The following is a 20,785-nucleotide window of genomic DNA, read 5'->3' on the forward strand; positions in this document are numbered from 1 at the left end:
TTCTTAAAAATTAAGTAAAACACAAGAAAATTAATATACGATTTTGGATTTTCATTTCATTTTCGAATGAAAGTGATATTATGTTGAAAATCCAAAATTTTAGATTAAGAGATGATCAATGAAGATAAATGTACCTTTTTAATAGTTTATTGATTAAATAATTAAAGTAATTAGATAAAATAATGGAAATTAAAAACTATTAAGATGACAAATAATATTCTTTTCGATTAATAGTATAAACACTTTTTTAAGCTTTAAAAAGTAACTTTGTCAAAAAAAATTAAAAAACATTTCTAATCAATAAACTAGGTTATAAGCTTTTAATTAACAACTTAAAAGCTTTATCAACTAGTATTGTCAAAGATCCTGAGATTATAATTTATATATCGATTTTTTATCCTAAATATTGAATTCGCAGGTCAAAGAAGAAGAAAAAACGATGTATGGCGATAAATGCATTTTATTTTTTTATCTGATAATTTCTTTTTCTTTTTTTGAATGGATTTTTTTTTTTTAAATTAAAAACACTCGACACAACAACACAAAATGAGCCTAATTGTTGGAAAAGTTACGAGAGAAAGCCACATGAGGCACAAAAAACATAACAAAGCAAAAAAAAAACACACACACATGAATCATAGCCCAAGATGTTAACATGTCCACCATCTGACTAACACATTGCCACGACCAGCCAACTTAAATATCACACCTCTCTTCATAAGCACATCCTGCTTCCATGAATGGATGGGCCTCTTGGCTCAATTAACAAACAAACTGCAACAAGTACAATACAACAATAAAAGTGATTGGATCTCCTTTTATGATGAAGGCATGTCTTTCAAAAAAGTAAATTAAAAATAGTTTAGTTAGGAATTAAAAAATGGATTTAGATTCTACACTCCATTAGCATGTGGTACTATCATGATAGTAAAATTGTCCGCATAGCCCCTAATAACGGGCCTGATAGTATTTCTAGTATCTATTTGTTGCTATAAGTGGAAAAACGTTGAGGGGGAGTGTGTTCTAGTGGGGTAGTTTGGGAAAAATAAAGGAGAAGGGGGAGTGGACATAGTAACAGCCAAAAACGAACAAAGAATTGTACCGAGCTTGAAAAACTCAACCCAACACTGTGATCTTGAAAACTAAACCCAGACAACCAACACCTCAGTGATACAGCCCAACTCAAATTAAATGGACCTATGGCAAAACTTTTTTTTAACATGTGATGGTGAAGAAACAACGGGATAAATGAAAAAAAAATGTAAATCATCCTCCGAATTTTAAGAATAACTAGCACAATACATGTACCTCCCCCAAGGGTGGTTCAACTGTTTTCACATGTTTTATATAAAATTAAATAATGAAATACACATTTAATTTATTAATGTGATTGCTATTAAAGAAATTAATATTTAAAGATATCAATGTTTTGTATATAATAATATAATATTATATAATAAGTTGATCTAATAAAAACATGTGAATGGATCAAAGTATTTTTTTAATTTAGAATATTATTAAAAGCAAAAAATAAAACAATAAAAAGCCTAAAAGGTATTTTAATCTTATAAAAATTTATAATTATTTAAAATAAAAAAATTTGAGTGATGATTGTGAATAAGCATAACAATGAGACAAGGTGGGGACATGTATGTTGTTCCCTATCCCGTTGTCACTCAATAAAATTAAACAAAAAAAAAACAAAAAGACTAAAAGATATATTAATATTATTCAAATTTGTAATTATATAAGAGCAAAAAAATATAATTGATGATGGTTAATAGACATGACGACAGAGTAGAACCAAATGGATGTTTCATTTCCCATCCCTCACTCCTATTTTCATCCTATATATTTGTTGGGAATCAAATTGTCTTGTTTCCATCTCTATCCACTAAAAATGGTTACTATTTTAAGACTACATTTATAATTTTTTTATCTAGTTTAAAATTAAAATTAATTTTAGATATCATTAAATTGAATAAGTCATAAAAATATAATGATTCATAATATAAACATAACCCATTACAATAAAAATTATATTGTCTAATTTCAAAATTAAAACTAATTTTGAATGTTATTAAGCTGAATAAGACATGCATTTGTGTGAAATACTCAGAACTTTATCATTCATTGCTCTTAATGATATTTATGATTTCTACCATTAACTAGTTTATAATAAAAATATATTTAATAAATTAATACTACACATAAAGTCAATTTTATATAAAATATTAATTATATTTAAATTAATTTTAATATAAAAATATGAATCTTATAATAATAATAATAATGTTTTTTTTCCTGATAAAATGGTAAAGCTTTTTTTTATCAAAATATGAACAAGTATAAATATAAGAGGAAAAAATATTAAAAATAATCAAAAAGGAAGAGAAAAAAAAGTTAGAACGAAAGAAAAGAAAAATTAAAATAGAGGAGAAAGAAAATTAAAAACAAAGAAGTTTTAGAGGGAACTTTGTTTTTTTATGAAAAAGTGACATATGGGTCCGACCGAACCTTCATTTAACAGAAGTAATAATAGAAGTCAAAAAACGTGTCCATGTCGAATTTGGTAATATCATTGACACCTTTTCACGCGCATTCTTTCCCTATCCTTGTTGCTAAGGAACCAACCAGCAAGCCAAGAAGAACCCTTTCTGATTTCAGTATCCTTTGACGGTTTTTCAGCTAAATATCGCACCGGATTAAAACTGAATAATTTTATTTTAATGATACAAAGGTTAATGTAAATGATCATACATTTCGCAAAATGAACGATAAATTCAATAGATCAGATTGAATCAAAGGAGCAATCTGAGCCGGTTGCACCTCAATCCACATAGTTATTAATCAATACGAAACAAAACCAAAGATGATGGAAATTATCGCCGCCAGTGCATATACAACAAACAAGTGGCAAAAACTTGAAAAGTAATATTGATTAAATCCACAAGAGAATTGGCCAAAGTGAATCTAATTATTCAAATATTTCCGTTTAGGCACACTACAAATGGTAAGAAGCTGTTGCTGTTGATATATCTATCTTCTATACAAAACATAACAAACTGGAAAATAACACTAAAACCCTAAGAAACAAGAAATGTATTGCAAAACGAAAAGGCGACAACTATGCTATTATCATTATTATAAGCCTAAGCACGTTCTCCACGGATGCGGCGTGCGAGTTGAATGTCCTTGGGCATGATGGTCACTCTCTTGGCGTGGATCGCACAAAGGTTGGTGTCTTCAAACAAACCCACCAAGTAAGCCTCCGCAGCTTCCTGAAGCGCAAGAACCGCGTGACTCTGGAACCTCAAATCAGTCTGCACAAAAAACAAAAACTTAATTATAATAATTAAAAAAAGGTATGGGTCAAAAACTAGGGTTTTGAACATGGTTTTAACTGTTCACGACCTGGAATCATATCGGTCACATTGGCAACGATATCAACAAAAAATGTCAGTGATTTGCTGCAATATCAACGGTCTCAATGAAACCACAACAGGACCGCAACCAATATTTAAAACCTTGGTTTTGAATTTAGAACATACCTTGAAGTCTTGCGCGATTTCACGAACAAGACGCTGAAAGGGGAGCTTGCGGATCAGAAGCTCTGTGCTCTTTTGGTATTTTCGGATCTCACTGAAACCACGAAAAAAAAAACAATAATTCGCGAAAATTCAAAACGCGAAGGAGAAGAAAAAACAAAACAATTACTGAAAGGAGCAAATTACCGAAGAGCAACAGTTCCAGGACGATAGCGATGAGGCTTCTTGACTCCACCGGTGGTAGGTGCAGATTTTCTTGCAGCCTACACAGAAATCACAGTTTATTAAAATTACTAATCTCCAAAATCACATAATTACGTAATTGAAGAATCAATTGTCAATAAACGTTCGAGAATTAAGGAAGAAAAAAGGTAATTGAATTCGAGAAACCCTAGCTAGTAAGAAACGAAACCCTAAAGCAAAAAAAAATTGATACCTTGGTGGCGAGTTGCTTCCTAGGAGCCTTCCCACCGGTGGATTTGCGAGCGGTTTGCTTGGTACGAGCCATGAAAGACGATTGAGAGAGAAAATTGATTCTGCAAGGTGCGAAAGAATAATGTTGTGCGATGTGGAAAAGAGGGAATAGTTTAATTGGGTATTTATATGGGCGTGTAATACGAGGGGTTAGGTCGGTTTAATTGGGGGATAAGAGACCGTGGACTTTGAGTACTTCAACGGTAATTAGGATTTGATAATTTGATCTTAATCCGTGCGCTTCTTTCTGATTGGTCAGTTTGAGAAAGTCAGGATTTCCAGCGTGGACGATTGTGTTTCTTTCGTTCCGGGTGAAACCCCAACTCAGTCTACATCATTTTTTTTTTCGTTTTTCTAATTTTAGTCAAGCCTGAATTTATTTGGACTACACATAAAAAAAATCAAAATCTTAAATAGATCAAAATTAAATAAATTAAAATAGAAAATAAATATATTTAAAAAAACGTTGACTTTAATTCAAAAATAAAATAATATTTGAGTCATTTGATACTTCATCCTTAGTGTTTCCTCATCTTTTTAGTCCAAATTCTTATAGATAAAACATAAATGACAGATGTTTGGGGTATCATCATTTTTGCTGGGGCACCAGCAACGTGGGTGAAAGGACGAAGATACCTTTCACCCTTTAATATAAAATCGATACAATGACTTGTTCGTTCGAATTACTCTTCATTTTCAATTCATCTTTCTCCGAGAGAAAGTTTATTCTTTCGAGAATCTTCTTCTTCTTCTCACTTCATTTACGATAATTTGCGGCCTCTTCTCACTTCATTTCCACTGTCAGTTGCGGTGTCTTCTTCGTCGTCGGTGTTGCGACTTCTTCCTCGCTGTTGCGGCCTCTTCTTCTCCCGTCTTCGAGATTAGTGAATCTTCTTCCTCTCGTGGTGCTTGTTCTTCCTTGCCATTAGAAATTGTGTATTGGGTATTGTTTTGTGTTTTGGTTTGCATTGGTGTTGCTTGTGTTTGTGTGTTTGTGTATTGTTGTATGTACTGTTCTTCCTACCTGTCATGCTTCTCAACTCATGGTTTTTTTTTTTGTGAAAAAGACATATGGATTATTAATTCATATAGGTTTTTCTAAAAAAAATATTTTTTCTGTTAGTGAAAAGCCATACGGATTGGTAATCCTTATGAGTTTTTTTTTAAATATTTGATTTTTATTAGAAAAAAAATAGGAAAAACAAAAAATATTTATATTGATTTTAGTTTGTTTATTATTGATTTTATAAATGATTTGTTTATTATTTAGTTTATCTAAGAAATGTTACTAGGATTAGATTACAATTTAGATTAGATTATATTATATTTTTAAAACAAACATTAGATTTGAGAAAGAAAAATTAGATTAGATACATGAAAATGTTACTATAACAAAAATACTAAAATATTATTTTGTCAAATATATTTCAGAATGTCACGCTCTCGTTTGTCGTCATCACGTTGGACTAACCTCAACGAGGAACTGGAGTAGGTTCTTGTGAATGTGTCCATTAAGAATTAACATATAGTTACTTGAATGTTAATTCTGTTGATGGCTTAAATGCCTTTTAATTGCTTGATTGTTAATTATGTCAGAATTAACAATTGAAGAGCACGAAGAATGGAGGGAAATGATAAACATGATGCAAAATGTCGTGACTCCATTAGAGGATTTTTTCCAGACTGTTCACGTCAGGGACCAAATCATGTTTATTTTTATTTAACTAACATTTGAATTTTCTGTTATTTCATGTAACTAACCAACCTTATTTTGTGATATCACATGTATATTTTCGGTAAAGTTAGTAATGTATATGTTGTCAAGTGGAAGGACGTACTTGACGGTGTATGACATTTGGTTGACAAAGACGAAACTTATCATAATGTTGTCTACAACAAAGATTTGGACCAACCAACCATTGTAGCAGAGTGAACAACACTAAGAGATTTTTACCATCTGACCGGAGATCATCTAGTATCCTCAATTCATTATGGTAATAATGCATTTTTTCTTACCACATTCAAAACCAGTTGTCTACCTAGATCATTTCCAAGATGACACTTTTTATACCATCAAATGTCAGATTCTGTCACCTTCAAGGTTTATCTCACTCAGCAGAAAGTAACCTGTAACAGTCTGGTAAGCAACTTTCTAATTTAGTAGTGAGCAACTCAACATTTTTTTATTTTTCAAGTTTTAAATTTCATAACATAAATGGCTAACATAACATTTATTTATTTGTGAGGATGTTCCAAGTAGCATGTATTATTTTCTTAAAGACAAAGATTGGACTCATTGACACTTGGAGGACGTTGCAGAATGCTGGCTCGTGTTCAATCATTGAAGGAAAACACTCAAAATTGGAGTTAGATGGAAACATTTTTGCGAGACGTTGTCGTTGACCGCTGACATGAAAATAGTTTTTGAATTCATTGATCCAAATGTTAACCGTGTGCTTTATTGGCCGTGTTTATGAACAATTTAGGATTTTGAACATTTTAATTATTATGAACATTTTAATTACTTATGAACAATTTATTTATATAATAGTTGTTTTATAATAATTGTTTTATCATGTGTTGATTCTAAATTTGTTGCAATAATGTTCTTATATATAATAGTTGTTTTGTCATGTATAATATTATCCCATTGTTTTGAAAAAAATTGGTCATGTTTTGAAAAAAATTATTTTTTATTAATGACTAAATGAATTTTCCTATCATTGTTAAATTTAACCAATAAGTGAATTAAAATTAATCATGTTTTGTTTTAGCATTGTAAAATTTATAAATAAAAAAATTCTAATCGGTATCACAAAAAAGTGGCTGATATTAAGAAAAAAAATTTGACGTACGTACGGATCAGCAATCCGTATGGCCCGCCAATCCGTATGTACGTCAAATCTTTCTTTGCACTCTAACAACGGAAATTGACAAAAATTCATCGTATACTATTCACAAACGCATGTACACAACCGGAGACCAAACCGCCCTTAACGATAACAACTTACACTAGGTCACGAAAATTTTGCGGAAAATAAATGGCACCGCAGAAATGAAAAATTAAACCTGTTATTTACAATCGAAAATACCATAAGGGTATTTTAGGCATTTTCTTAATTTGCTGGGTGCCCCCAAGCAATTTCCAACATAAATCGGGCTAGTGGCCGAATTAAACAAGCCTAACAATTCGTGGCGTGGTTTCAAAGTTGCAAATAATCACGTTTTACTATCCATCAGCGAGCCCTATCCCGTCCTATAAAGCGAAGCTTCTTCCTTCTGATCCTGTAAAACCCTAGTTTACAATTGCCGTTCCTCTCTTCTTCATTATTAGTGTTTTCGCTCAATCATTTTGTTTTTGTCTATATGCTTTCAGCTTAATATGCCAAATGATGAATCTTTCGAAATTGTTGAGAACTCAAACTTCGATTTGAGTGCAATGAATATCATTTCATTGAATAGGAAGATCTGATGCTGCTTAGTCACATTCTCAATTTCTCATTACCACTTTTTTTTAATTATCTATATTTATATTTTTATAGTATACCATCTCGTAGATAACAAATACTATGCTTCTGCGAGGGTCTCCTTTTTTTTTTTTTTTATCTCTGTTTTGCAATCATATTATTCGTTGTTTGTTCCAAGATCGCAATTTGCAAAGTTATCATTTATTTTAATTAATACTGTAGCCAATGATGAAGATATTGAATATGGCTGAAATGCAAAATTTTGCATTCGTTTGTGGAAAATTTTGAACTAGGACGGTCTGAGGCTACTGAATCTGATTTACAATGTTGTTTTTGTTCTCTCTTTTTTTAATTGAGTTTTTTTGGGTATACTGGTGTGTCTTCTTCCCAATACTTGTTACTGTGCATATGTTAATGTTGATCTGTTTGAACTGAATAGTACTGTGAATGATGAGAAATAAATTTTTTACAGTTATCCCTGGCTGATATAACTGGTGTTGAAAATTTGTAATCTGACACGCAGTGTTTGGTTCAATACATTGAATTTGTTCTTTTTTTGGTGTCTATGTTTGCAATGGTTGTTGTCTGTCTCTGGTTTTTTTCAGTAAGTAATGTTCAACAAATTATATGGTTGTATAACCCGGAAATGGAATTTGGTAGTAGTGTATTCTTCAATTTTAATTTCGAAGTAAAATAATTTAAATTTTCATTAGGTATCACATTCTCAATATTCGGCAGGATTGTGTATCCAAATGTAGTGGGAATGATTGGAGTAATCTAAGATGTTATTTTCGAATGGTATCACATTCTCAATATTCAGTGATATTAATCTCAGTTTGTGGTAAAGATGACCAATGTAATTGACTAGGTAGGGATCCTTAGCTGACTCGTGAATTAGGAAAGTTATGCAGATATTTTTTAATTATTAGAAATTGTAATAAGTAATACCTTAAAAATGTTGAAAATATCATCACGTGGGTCTTTAGGAATTGCTTCTTCAATTTCCTTTATTGTTGGAAGATGTGTTTTATTGTTATTAACTAGGTCTATAGGAATTTGTTAGTGGTTACCTGATCTATAGGAGGGTATGTGTCTTTTCTTTTTGTTTTGCATGTTCAGATGAGTGCTTAGTTTGGTGTTTGAACATAGAGTTGTAATGCCTATATATAATCTGTTATATTGATGAATAAAGTGTTAGTTAATCCAGAATTTCTTCTTACATTTAATAGTTTCTTTACTTAATTTTTTATCAGTGGTATCTAAGCTAGAGAGTGATAATTGGGTGAAAAAAAGGAGAGGGTGAGCCAAGAGAGAGGGAGTTCGTGAGACACTGCTGCCAAGAGTGAATTTAAATAGGAGAGATTGAGTGAGTCAAAAGATATGGAGAATATGTCAGATATAAAAGTAGAGCAGTAGCTTTGTTCCTTTTTTTTTGGCTGTAGCAACCATCTATGACTTCAGAAAACTTTGTGCAACCTGCAATTCGATGCTTTGATGGTCATTAGGACCATTGGAGCATGTTGATGGGGAACTTCTCGAGGTCTAGAGAGTATTGGATGTTGTTGAGAATGGAGTAGCAGAACCTGCAGCATATACGCCTCAACAAAACAAAAATGGAGTTTGTGAAAGGAAGAATCACCATATTTTAAATATGGTGTGAAGTCTTTTAATGAGGAGTGGCATTCCAAAAAATTTTTTTTGGCCCGAAGCTGTTAACTGGAGTATCATATTTTGAATAGAAGCTGTAGATCATTTCAAAACTAGATGATAAGGGAGAAAAATGCATTTTTCTTGGTGTTAGTGATCAATCAAAAGCTTATAAGCCATACAATCCTAGCACTAAGAAAATTTTAATCAGTCGTGATGTTGTCTTTGATGAAGAATTGACATGGCCATGGAGTGACAATGTTGTTAGACAACATATTCCACTAAATTTTGATTGTGTGAGTGATGAGAAAAGGCAGCAACCTATGGCAACCAAACATATTCGGGTATCGAAAACCTATGGGAATCCACACACAAAATACCACTGCTGTTGCTGATTCTGATTCTGACAGAGTTTCAAATTAATGAAAGTCATGCCAGAAACAATCATTTTTGTAAAATAAAACAATGTAAAGTGTCAGATATATAAAGGTGTTCCGCAGGTTCCACGGCAAAATGACGGGTTCCTTTTACAAAAATGGTTCTGTCATCCTGAATGGCCTTAAAGCACTCAAAGGGTTACCCCATGCAGGGTTCCTTTTACAAAAATGGTTCTGCCATCCTGAATGGCCTTAAAGCACCCAAAGGGTTACCCCATGCAGTATTCCACCAGTTGTCCTAGTAGGATAACCTTGCATTGATTCGTGCCGTGCACTGTCATGCAGAGATAGGTTCAGTCTAGGAGTTCATGCATGCTTTGTAATAGGCTTCAGTTATAGGATTTGGAGAAGAAAAAATTGAACATGGCCTATTTTCAGGTTTCAGAACAGGCTTTAATTTTTTTTTAATGTAAGAGGGGAAGTCATCCTCTTCCCTTTGCCTTTAAATAGGACTCTTGCACCTATAATATCCACCAAATACACACATTCTTTTCTTCTTGTATTCTATTTGAATTTTTTGAGTTTGAGTTAGTATGTGGTGCTTGAAAGATTTTTTTTACTGGTGGTGTTATTGAAAGCTTCAATCAGATATTTAAATTTTCACATTATTATTATTGAATTTTAGCTAGTAATTATTTTAGTTAAGTTTTCAACAAAATATTAGATAATATTAGGTAGATGTATTTAATTTTTCGAAGTATTTTATAATGTAAAAATAATCTAATGTTATTTGTTATAGACAGCAGTAGGCAAATGTGTTTAAAAAAAACTAAATAATATTAGGTAGGTGTGTTTAATTTGTCGTAATTATGCCTAGTGTAAAAATAAATTAATTTTATTTGTTATAAAAAAAATTGTAGATAATATTAGATAAGTGCGTTTATAAAATATTATATGTATTTAATTTTGGATACATATATCTAGTGTCAAAAAAATATTTGTGTTTAAATTTTCGTAATGTTATTTGTTATAAAAGAAATTATAGATAGTATTAGGTAGGTGCGTTAAAAAAATATTTGTGTTTAAATTTTTATAATTATTTCTAGTGTAAAAATAAATTAATGTTATTTGTTATAAAAAAAATTATAGATAATATTAGATTACGTCTGTTTAAAAAATATTATATGTTTTTAATTTTTTGTACCTATTTTTAGTGTAAAAATAAATTAATGTCATTTGTTATAAAAAAAATTGTAGATAATATTAGGTAGGTGTGTTTAAAAAATATATGTGTATCATTTTTCGTAGTTATTTCTAATATAAAAATAATTCAATCTTATTTGTCATAAAAAAATTATAGATAATATTAGATTATGTGCGTTTAAAAAATACTATGTATTTTTAATTTTTTGTACTTATTTGTAGTGTAAAAATAAATTAATGTCATTTGTTATAAAAAAGTATCGATAGTATTAGGTAGATGCATTTAAAAAATGTTATTTATGTGTAATCTTTTGTAATTATTTTTAGTGTAAAAATTAAATGAAATTTTTTGTCATGTTATAATTTTTTAATATTAATATTAATTTTAATTGAGATGTTAAAATTGTAATCATGACTGTATCTTGACAAGCCTTAGGACGCGAATTTGGTATTAATATTATCTTTATTTAAATGTATTTGAATATGAATAAGTAGGAAGACTTTTGTCTTTAGAGGACAAGATTAATTTTTTAAACTAAACACATAATTTTTCTGGTGCAGTATTAATGACTTCTTCTTCGTCATGTTTGTAAAATGTTTCAATTAATTCTGGTCCCGTTGACGATGACGTGTGATAAGCACGTTTCGCAACATATTTGGAATGAGGAAGAAGATAGAAAATTACTATTAGATATGGAGAGTGTATTATTACTCTTTAAGACTAGAGTTTATGGACAGAAAACTTGCTCTGCAGCTTCCATGAACAAAGTCCCTTCTTTATAGGTGGCCATTGTATGTTTACCTAATGGTGTCATACATTATTGGTTGGATTTGAACTTGAACAAATGTACTTATTAAAATTTTGAATGGGGTAAAAGTTAAGATAAATTTATCTCAATTAGGAGTGTGCATGATTTGTGTTTTAAAAATCAAATTAAATTTAGTCATCAATTTTTAGTCCAAACTATTTTGAATTAGACAAAGTGGTCTGATATTTGAGCTCAACGAACTTTAAATTGGTTTTAAAATTGAGCTAGTTTTAAATCGAATTTTAAAGCCAAATTAGTTTTGAACCCGCTTGAAATTCATTTTTTTATATGTAACAAAACTGGTTTCTTTTATCCAGTTCAACTTTTTTTAAATCAAATTTTTATGTGTTAAGTCTATTATTTTGGTTCTAATGATACTAACAAATAGAATTGTGCATTGTTTGGTAAACCTGACCACATTGAACAATTTTTATGGTTTGGTTTTTGATTTATTTGACAAAAGAGTTTGGTTTTTGATGAACTGGTTTTAAATCAGTTTAGTTTAGAACTGAATTTAAACCTGTTTTGAGAGCAAAACTAGTTTTTCTATATTGTTGAACCATTTTTTAAGGCTAGTTTATAAGTCGATTTAGAACAAATTAAAGTATAATAGTTAAATTCAAAATAATAATGCTAAAAATTAGACAAATTATTAAATTAAATTAAATATAAAGAAGTTATTATCATGCAATTCTTGAAATTAAAATAAGTTTTTGACAATTAGTAATTTTGTTTCGCACGACTTATCTCTTAATTTTAATATATTGCGTATTTGGTTTAAATTAACACTTATTAGATAGTAAAATAAGTATATTAGTAGTATTTTCTTATAACAAAACTAGATAAACAATATTTTAAAAAAACATTTTTTTAAATAGTAGTATTTTTATTTATTTTTAAATCTTTCCATTCTCATGGTAGGCGCATAGGGGTTCATGCACCAAAAAGAGAAGCAAGAAAAAACATGAAGACACACAATGCAGTTAATGTTCACAATTTTCTCCTTTCGATTCCATTTGTCCTTGTTTCTCAGCACCACAAAACTCTTGTGAGAAACTTCTCCTTCTACATTGTCTTCTCACCCACTCACCCATGCATGGCTTCATCTTCTCCTCAATCATCTCCTTTTTCCCTTGCTGTTCAACCTTCTGCTCGTGTGTCCTACAATATTTCTACGTACTTGTTGAAACTTTTGCTAACATAACAACCATAATTTTCTTGCCCAACCTATGAGTTTAACATATATAGATTTGATGCATGGATGTGGGTTCTAGCTAAGAGTGTGAATGATTGAGTTGACTTTTACAAAATTGATTTTGATTAAAAACCATGTTTGGATAAGCTTTTCCGAAAATACATATAAAAAAGTATAAAAAAAAAACTTAATTTCATAAATCAATATTACCTTATTCATAAGTTAAAATCAGTTTTTCTAGACAAGATAAATGAGAGAAGCTTCTTCAAAAGCTGATTTCAGTTCATATATTAGCTAATTTTAACTTAGAGGAAAGTTTATTTTATTTTTCTTTTCTTATTCTATTTTTCTAAAGTGTTTACGGAAAAAAACATAACTTAGTTTAAAGTGAAGTGATTAATGCTTGAAAACTTTTATCTTGAGCGTTTGGATTAGCTTATTTTTGAAATATTTGTTATTTGTCTTGGACGAAGTGAGTTTGCAAATAATAAATCACATTTCACATGAAGTCAACCTGCTAGAGCTTTTAAGTTAATGGTTAGTTTACAAAGCATATTCTTTTAAACTTATTTATTTGATGGTAATTCTGCATGTAACAACACAGCAGCTAATAACAATATCGACAGGTCTAAGAGAAACCATCAACAGGCCCAATTACCTCAAGGGACTGAAGAAGAAGTATGGCAGCAGCTTCTAGACCCTGCTTTTCCTTTTGACAGCATTGTCCACACAAATCTGGTAAGCATTAGTATTAGTTACTACAACTAACCATTTACTATCGACAACACAAGCATATAAAGTGGATAAGCGGGCTGGTCCATCTCACGTAAGGCCCATCCGCAAAAGTCGCATAAGTCCGTATTGACAGCTGACCGGACCAGTCTCTTCCGCTTCTTACGCGGACCAAATAAACTCTCATCCCGTAGACCCCGTGGGTCAAACGGGTCAATCCGCGGATCTGTGGTGTGTCTTTCACAAAATTAATTTAGTTCAAAATTTGCGTTAAATAAAATAATAATTTACATTGAAAATTATCGAAACAAAAAATAATTAAATACAATTGTTTTTAAATCAATTTCAATTTAAATAAATTCCATAAGATCAAAATTTCATAAAAAATAGACAAATGATCAAATTCGTCAAATGTTAGATAAATTAATTTTTAAAAGATGAAAAATTTAAATTTAATTCTTAAATATACAAAAATATGATAGATTAATCCTACAAATAAATTAATGACAAATTAATCTCTAAAATTTATAACTTAATGTCAATTTTTTTTAAAAAAAATAAATTTTATTATCAAATTGATATTTAAAAATATTATAATTGAATGACAAAATAATGTGTAAAATTAATTTATTATATTTTTTATGTTAAAAAATTACATTCGTATTTTTTATTTTTGAGAATTCATTTATCAATATATCACACTTTTAAGATGAATTCAATTATTTATTCTAATTCACTCAAATGACTCATGTGACGTGTGGAAACGCGTTTGTTGAGTCTCTATCGAATCAAGATGTAAAGTTGCTAAAAGTATGTTGACTACGGAGGAGTTTCCTAATACGTGTAGATTTCAAATCAATTAGACAGCAAATAAATAATAAATAATAGTCTATAGTCCATACTATACAACAACATCGGCTTTTAATAATAAATTAAAAAGAATAAAAACGCAATCCGAAAATAAAGGAAAAAAGAAACAATATACGCGTCCCACCGAAGATGACTCGCGCAGAGAGAAGAAAGAACGAACAATTTTAGCTTCAAACACACACAAACACATCGTCATCATCTTCATCACTCTCCGACACTTGAACCTCTCATGTTGTTCCTCTAGAAACCTCTTCCGCACCACCGTGGAATTTTCCTGCTCCTTTTGCACAAAACACACACTCTGCTTCTATTATAATTCATGCTTGTCCTTGTCCTTGTGCTGGTTTTTTTCTAGATAGGGTTTGCACTTTTTAATCAGAACTAGCCAAGACCAGGTACAGAAAGTACTGTATTAGTTAAAAAAAAAAAAACTTTCATCAATTATTATCAACTTTATTCGGTAGTGTAGCCTTGTAGGTGAACTATGTGTCAGGATTTTGAAGTTTGATTCTCTTTTATATTGATTGAATAGTTGTGTGTAGAAACTAGAAAGGTTAGTGATTATTATTGAGTCAATGGAAGGTGTTGATCAGAGTAATATGAATCGAAATAGTTGTGTATTTGGTTCATCTTCATCTTCATCATCAGGGGGTGCTCTTAGACCCCCAAATCGATTGAATAGTAATGTTATGCTTATTAATCAAATGGGTGTTACTGAGAACCAGAAACCCTATGGTATACCACCCTCACACCCTAATACCAATATTTCACCTTCATCAGCTTATCCTCAGTTTTTTGCCTCCCAATCCCAATCCAATTCGGTTTCCCAGCGTTTGAGTTCTCCCAATTTGAGTCCTGCTTCGTCCCATTCCAGGTCTTTGTCTCAGCCCTCTTTTTTCTCTCTGGATTCCTTGCCCCCATTGAGTCCTTCCCCTTATAAAGAACCTTCCTTTTCTGACTCAATTTCGACTGATGTGTCTGCTGAGGAAAGCTTGGCTAACTCTCATGCCCCCTTGCCGAATCGTGGCCACGCTCTTCAGCTTGGCCATTCTCTTCCTCCTCGTAAAGGACATAGGCGCTCTAGCAGTGATTCCCCTTTAGGAATTGCTGATTTTATTCAGTCTGTCCCTCAGTCTGGTTCCTCTAAGACTTGGAGCGACCGTGAAAATTTGGCTTCTAGGGGAGGGAACTCTGGTTTTGAGAAGCCGATTCAGTTAGTGTTAAAGGAACCAATGAAGGATATGGACTGCGTTGATGGCTTTGGTGGAGAACCTATGGTTGGGAGGAAAGAGGATGATGCACTGGATGATTTGTTTAGTGCATATATGAATTTGGACAATATTGATGGCCTGAATTTTTCTGGTATGGAAGACAAGGATTTGGATAGCAGAACTAGTGGTTCAAAAACAGTTGAGAGCAGTGATAATGAAGTTGAGAGTCATGCATATGGCAAAGTGATTGGTGCTCAAGGGGCTATTTCACGCTGTTCTGAAGAGAGGAGGGAAGGAGTGAAGAGGAGTTCTAATGGAGACGTTGCACCTGGTTCCCGACACCGGAGAAGTTTCTCATTGGACAGCTCCATAGGAAATTTTCATATTGGAGATGAATTGCCTAAGCTTCCTCCTTCGCAGAACCGATTTGGTCAACACTCGCCTAGCAGTTCAATAGATGGTAAGACATCTGAAACAAGCATGGAGTTTGGAAATGGTGAATTCAGCTCAGAGGAGCTAAAGAAAATAAAGGAGAACGATAAACTTGCTGAAATTGCCATGGCTGATCCTAAGCGTGCAAAAAGGTAATAATAGTCTTCTCTTTGACTGTCTTTATGTCCCTTTCTTTTTTGTGGTAAAAAACTAAGGCTGTGAAATATTTTTCTAGGATTTTGGCTAATCGTCTATCAGCTGCTCGCTCAAAAGAGAGGAAGATGCGGTACATTTCTGAATTAGAGCTCAAAGTTCAAACACTTCAGACTGAGACAACCACATTGTCTACTCAGTTTACCAAATTACAGGTGTGTACATTCTGAGTTGAGCCAATATTCCTTTTTCTTCAGTTTTTCAATTATATTTTATTGTGATGAAAAATGTTTGCTTCTAGCATTCGTTTATTCTTTTCTCTCTTTTCTTTTGTTTTGCTTGTCTACAGATGAATAATTCAGAGCTTAAAAGTGAGAATAATGAGTACAAATTAAGGATTCAAGCCTTGGAACAGCAGTCCCAACTGAAAGATGGTATGGATATGCATTTTTCATCTACTTTGTGTATTAGCTCAAATCTGCTTTAGCTTGTTCCACCCTATAAAGTGTGAACTTTGTCAATTTTATTCAGAAATAACTTGTATTTATGATCTGCTTCAATGATGTCTTATTTTCATTTAGTAAATGAATTTTGTGTGATAACTAGGTTTACTGTATGGCATTTTTTGAATGTGTATTCGCAAATTAATCAAACTTGTGCTGGCTCTCATAATCTAAATGGCTGATGTTAATTAACTAAAACTCGAGTGACTTTCTATCCAATTTTTTGATCTCTGCACAACTGTGCCTCTGAAATCTACCTGTCTGATCTAGGAATTTGATTTCATGTTGGCAAATGCTTGTAAATTTGGAACCCAAGTACATTTGCACTAGTACCATGTTTTTCTGAAGTTCTCGTTTGCACAGCCTCTTTAAAACTGTATATGAAAAAATGTCAGTGTAATTTTGCCTACATAGATGGTGTCACTTAAATGCTCTTAATTGCCAAAATAGAAAGAAAAGGAGAGAAATTGAGATTGGGAATGGAACTCTGATAGTCAAGGTTCAAATGTTCTTTTTCTTGTATATGCTAAAATAATAGAACTCTTTATATTTGATGTTTTGATACTTAATGGAAAATAGTCAAAAACTACACTGACCATCATTGTGACCACAAAACTTCTGTTGTTTTCATGCCTAATTCCTTTATCATCTGTGACTTCTTTACCAGATGTTTCTTTGTTAGTGCAATTATACACTGTAAACTTGTATCTCCAAGACCAAGACATTGGCAATATGTTTTTAGCAGCTTGAACTTGTAACTCAGAATATGTATCTCCATTTCATCATCCTCTCCCTTCCAAAATGAACTGTACTGCCTTGTTTTTGGCCTGGAGATGAATACTTCAGCTGTGCAATCAATCATTTGTGTGCTTATTTTTGGCAGCTCTGAATGAGACCTTGGATGCTGAAGTGCGGCGTTTAAGATGCACGGTCGCAGAACTTGGTGGAGAGTCTCTTCTCTCAAGTCGCATGGCTCAACAGCTTGCTATTAGCCAACAAGTGTTTCAGTTAAAGGAACAGCAGCACCCTAACCAGCTTAGACATGTTCAAGTGCACAATACCCATTCCCAGGAGCAGACACAGACTCAGTCTCAGCGCCACAATGGCAAAGCTACTGCTTACTGATTACATTGATTGTACATAAGTATTCTACTACCATGTATACTCAATGTTTGTGATATGAATCAGAATAGGATATTGCATGGCCAAGCTCAAGGAAAAAAAAGACTCGATTCCAAGTGATGACCTGTTAACAAAAGAAAAGTTCAAAAGATACAAGAGGCAAAAGGAGTTCATGTGAAGGCAATTCTTATCTAATAAGGTTGTAGTTCGACTTGTGCAAGCCCAAGGATATGATTATATGAAGACTCAAAATAAAGTGTAGAATTGTTGATTTTATTGCCTAAGTTTTTTAGTTATTATTTGTAAATCTAATGGTGATTTGAGATAGATTTCATTAGGATTTATGATTGATTTTATTAAGATTTGTTTAATTTTTTTTAAATTTTGTTTCTTCTATTAAAATGAGGATTCTATCATTTATTAGGATTTACTATTATTACTTATTAGGATTTGTTTCTTGTTATTAGGATTTATTTTCTATTTTTTCTGTTTCCCATATACAGGAGTTTGTGTTTGAATTTAAATGAAAGTGATATGAGTTTGAGTTTAAATGAAATATGAGCTTTCATCTTGCTTATGTAATTTAAGTTGAATTTGAATAAAATGAGTTTCTCTATTTATGATTTTATAAGGCAATTTGTGAGTATCAAAATCTTAAGAATTATTATTCACTTATTTATATTTTAAGTATGATGTCAATATTTATTTTTTAAAAAATGAAACCTATTTTCTAAACTTGAATTTTTCAATTTGGTTCTTGTTTGTTTTCGTATTTGTATCAACTCGCCCTAAGTTTTTTCATTTTTTTTTCTTCAATGTTTCACCCATCTATATTTGAAATGAGTTTCCATCCTAGTCATTCTTGTCACCCTTACCATCTTGAATGGGCAATAATTTTTTTATGCATGAATGAACAATAATTTAGCATATACGATGTGATTATTATCTGAAAATTGTCTCCCTCGTGTCTATCCAATCGATATGATTATTGTGTTATGGTCAATTTTGGTTTATAAATAGTTAATCATAATTAGACATTTCAATAATCTTATGACATTATTAATCACTTGTAAGATAAAGTTAATCATAAAGCTAGACGATCATACGACCATTTATGGGTGGTTACAACTTACACAAATTTCATTTTTTTCCTGTTTAAAGTGTTTTTTTAATAGTGGTACAAAAATACAAATATAATTAATATTTTCAATTTTATTAACATATTTCTATCTTTTTACCTTTTTTATCTCATTGTTATTTTTTTGTCATGTATTATTTTTTTATTCTCTTTTTAGTTTTACAATAAATTTGTAAAATAATAAAAAATTCAGTGAAATCAATGGTATAATTGATGAAATAATAGTTAACATCGTCTTTTAAAAAAATTGACACTTGATAAGAGCAAAAAATAGTATTATACTTTTCAATAAAGTCAGCTAAGATTTCATTGTACTAAAGAATATTTTTCTTTTTGATACTTAAGGACACGTCTATTTACACAAAGAATAAGACTTATTAAATAATTTCAATTTTAAATAAATAAAATTTTATTTAAAGGTCCTTTTAATCTATCAACGCTATCTTATTTCGCGTAATAAAAATATTCAAAAACAAATATAAAGCTAGAAAAGAATTAATTACTTCTTCGCGTATGTTTATTTCCGCTCCATTTTACAAAAGATCAACTTTTATTTGTTTAACATGTTTATTTAAACATTGAAAAATAATCTGAAAAAGTTAAAATTTTAATTATTTTGAAAATTTACCTTAAGTAATATCTAAAAATTATAATCCCAATTATCTTTTAGAATAAAAGGAACTTTTATAATCACAACTTAACTGTTTCAAAATAAAAAAGAAATACAACTTAACAAAATTTAACTTTTATTTTACGTAAAACCCTCTTTTTTTTATACATTCTTAAATTTTTTTAAAAGGAAAGAGTTTAAACAGACACTACTCTTCTAAACCTGTAATTATTTTAAATTGAAACGAGTATAAAAAAAGATTGAAGACATTGCTTTTTTTTTCTTTGAAGAAGACATTACTTGTTATAAAATACATTTCTTTTGCATCACTTACCGTCTCTATTAACTAACGTCGTTTATGTTGAAGTGAAAGGTCCAAATAGCCCTTCATACTTAAAACCCAAAAACAGTATTATTGTCTCTGAAACTAGAAAACCCCAATTTTGCTCTGCTAGGGTTTTGACGGTGGTGGGTGGCTGCTGGTTCGAGTTTGACGGTGGTGTGTGAGTCGATCCTTCACCGTCTGCACCAATGTGGACCGTGACAAGACCACCATCACCGCCGCCCTAACCACGACCCTCGCCCTTTGACAACAGCTCCCCAAAAATCCATAAAACGGCGACGCCGTGCGACTCTCCCTCCCAAAATTTGTTACTTTTTTTGTGAGAGATTTGTTGGAAGTTAATCATCTTAATTCTTAAATTTTGGATTTTTGCAGTTTGAATTTCTTGGTATTTTCTTTTTGTTCGGATGATATAATGGGTTAAAATGTTTGAACGAATGGATTTAAATTTGATATTTGGAATGAGAAGCAACAGAAAGCTTTCTTCCAATTTTTTATATGAAAATTGAAGAAATCAGTAGCAAAAAATGGTAATTTTTGGGATGAAATTTCATTAGTCTTGTGAGATTCTACAGCAGAAGAGAAGTTGAAAATGAAAGAAAAAAGAAAAGAAAAAAATTATTTTATCAGGAAAAAATAAAAATAAAAATGTATTTTAAAAATACCAGTTTATCCGGTTTCGTCTCTTGAATCACAGCCACAAATGTTTTATGAATATATCCTACGGTGAATTTTGGTGTCTCACCAGTGAGGGAAAAAAATTACTACTTCACCTTAGAATCCACCCTAGATTCACTCTTGGATTCATTCGTTTTGTTAAAATATAACCGCTTTCATATTCGATCTAACCTATTGCAACAGAGGAAGAAGTTTTCTTTGAATATGTAAAACAAGAAATGCGTGTCTGATAATCCGTTTGTAAGAAGAAAAAAAAAACCCAATAGATTCACG

The 20,785-nt window shown here is 31.2% G+C and overlaps 2 protein-coding genes and 3 non-coding genes across 5 annotated transcripts; 4 read left to right on the forward strand and 1 right to left on the reverse strand.

Moving 5' to 3' along the window:
• Window positions 1-2,914: 2,914 nt before the first annotated feature.
• LOC114384336 (histone H3.3) lies at window positions 2,915-4,152 on the reverse strand. The gene is made up of 4 exons (XM_028343996.1): window positions 3,985-4,152; window positions 3,735-3,811; window positions 3,552-3,642; window positions 2,915-3,323 (listed from the first exon to the last, which is right to left on the reverse strand). The coding sequence occupies exons 1-4, from the start codon at window positions 4,054-4,056 to the stop codon at window positions 3,153-3,155; spliced, it is 411 nt and encodes a 136-aa protein (XP_028199797.1). The 5' UTR covers window positions 4,057-4,152; the 3' UTR covers window positions 2,915-3,152.
• Window positions 4,153-7,417: 3,265 nt separating this feature from the next.
• Window positions 7,418-7,497, forward strand: LOC114385562. The gene has a single exon (XR_003660930.1). It is a non-coding gene; the product is annotated as a small nucleolar RNA snoR64a (small nucleolar RNA).
• A 213-nt stretch (window positions 7,498-7,710) lies between these two features.
• On the forward strand, window positions 7,711-7,795 carry LOC114385563. Its single transcript, XR_003660931.1, has one exon. It is a non-coding gene; the product is annotated as a small nucleolar RNA snoR20a (small nucleolar RNA).
• A 133-nt stretch (window positions 7,796-7,928) lies between these two features.
• On the forward strand, window positions 7,929-8,012 carry LOC114385554. The gene has a single exon (XR_003660923.1). It is a non-coding gene; the product is annotated as a small nucleolar RNA R38 (small nucleolar RNA).
• A 6,399-nt stretch (window positions 8,013-14,411) lies between these two features.
• LOC114384739 (transcription factor RF2a-like) lies at window positions 14,412-18,294 on the forward strand. The gene is made up of 4 exons (XM_028344500.1): window positions 14,412-16,117; window positions 16,201-16,333; window positions 16,468-16,552; window positions 17,505-18,294. The coding sequence occupies exons 1-4, from the start codon at window positions 14,898-14,900 to the stop codon at window positions 17,744-17,746; spliced, it is 1,680 nt and encodes a 559-aa protein (XP_028200301.1). The 5' UTR covers window positions 14,412-14,897; the 3' UTR covers window positions 17,747-18,294.
• Window positions 18,295-20,785: the final 2,491 nt, after the last annotated feature.

Source organism: Glycine soja, chromosome 14 (assembly GCF_004193775.1).
Source record: "Glycine soja cultivar W05 chromosome 14, ASM419377v2, whole genome shotgun sequence".
NCBI lineage: Eukaryota > Viridiplantae > Streptophyta > Magnoliopsida > Fabales > Fabaceae > Glycine > Glycine soja.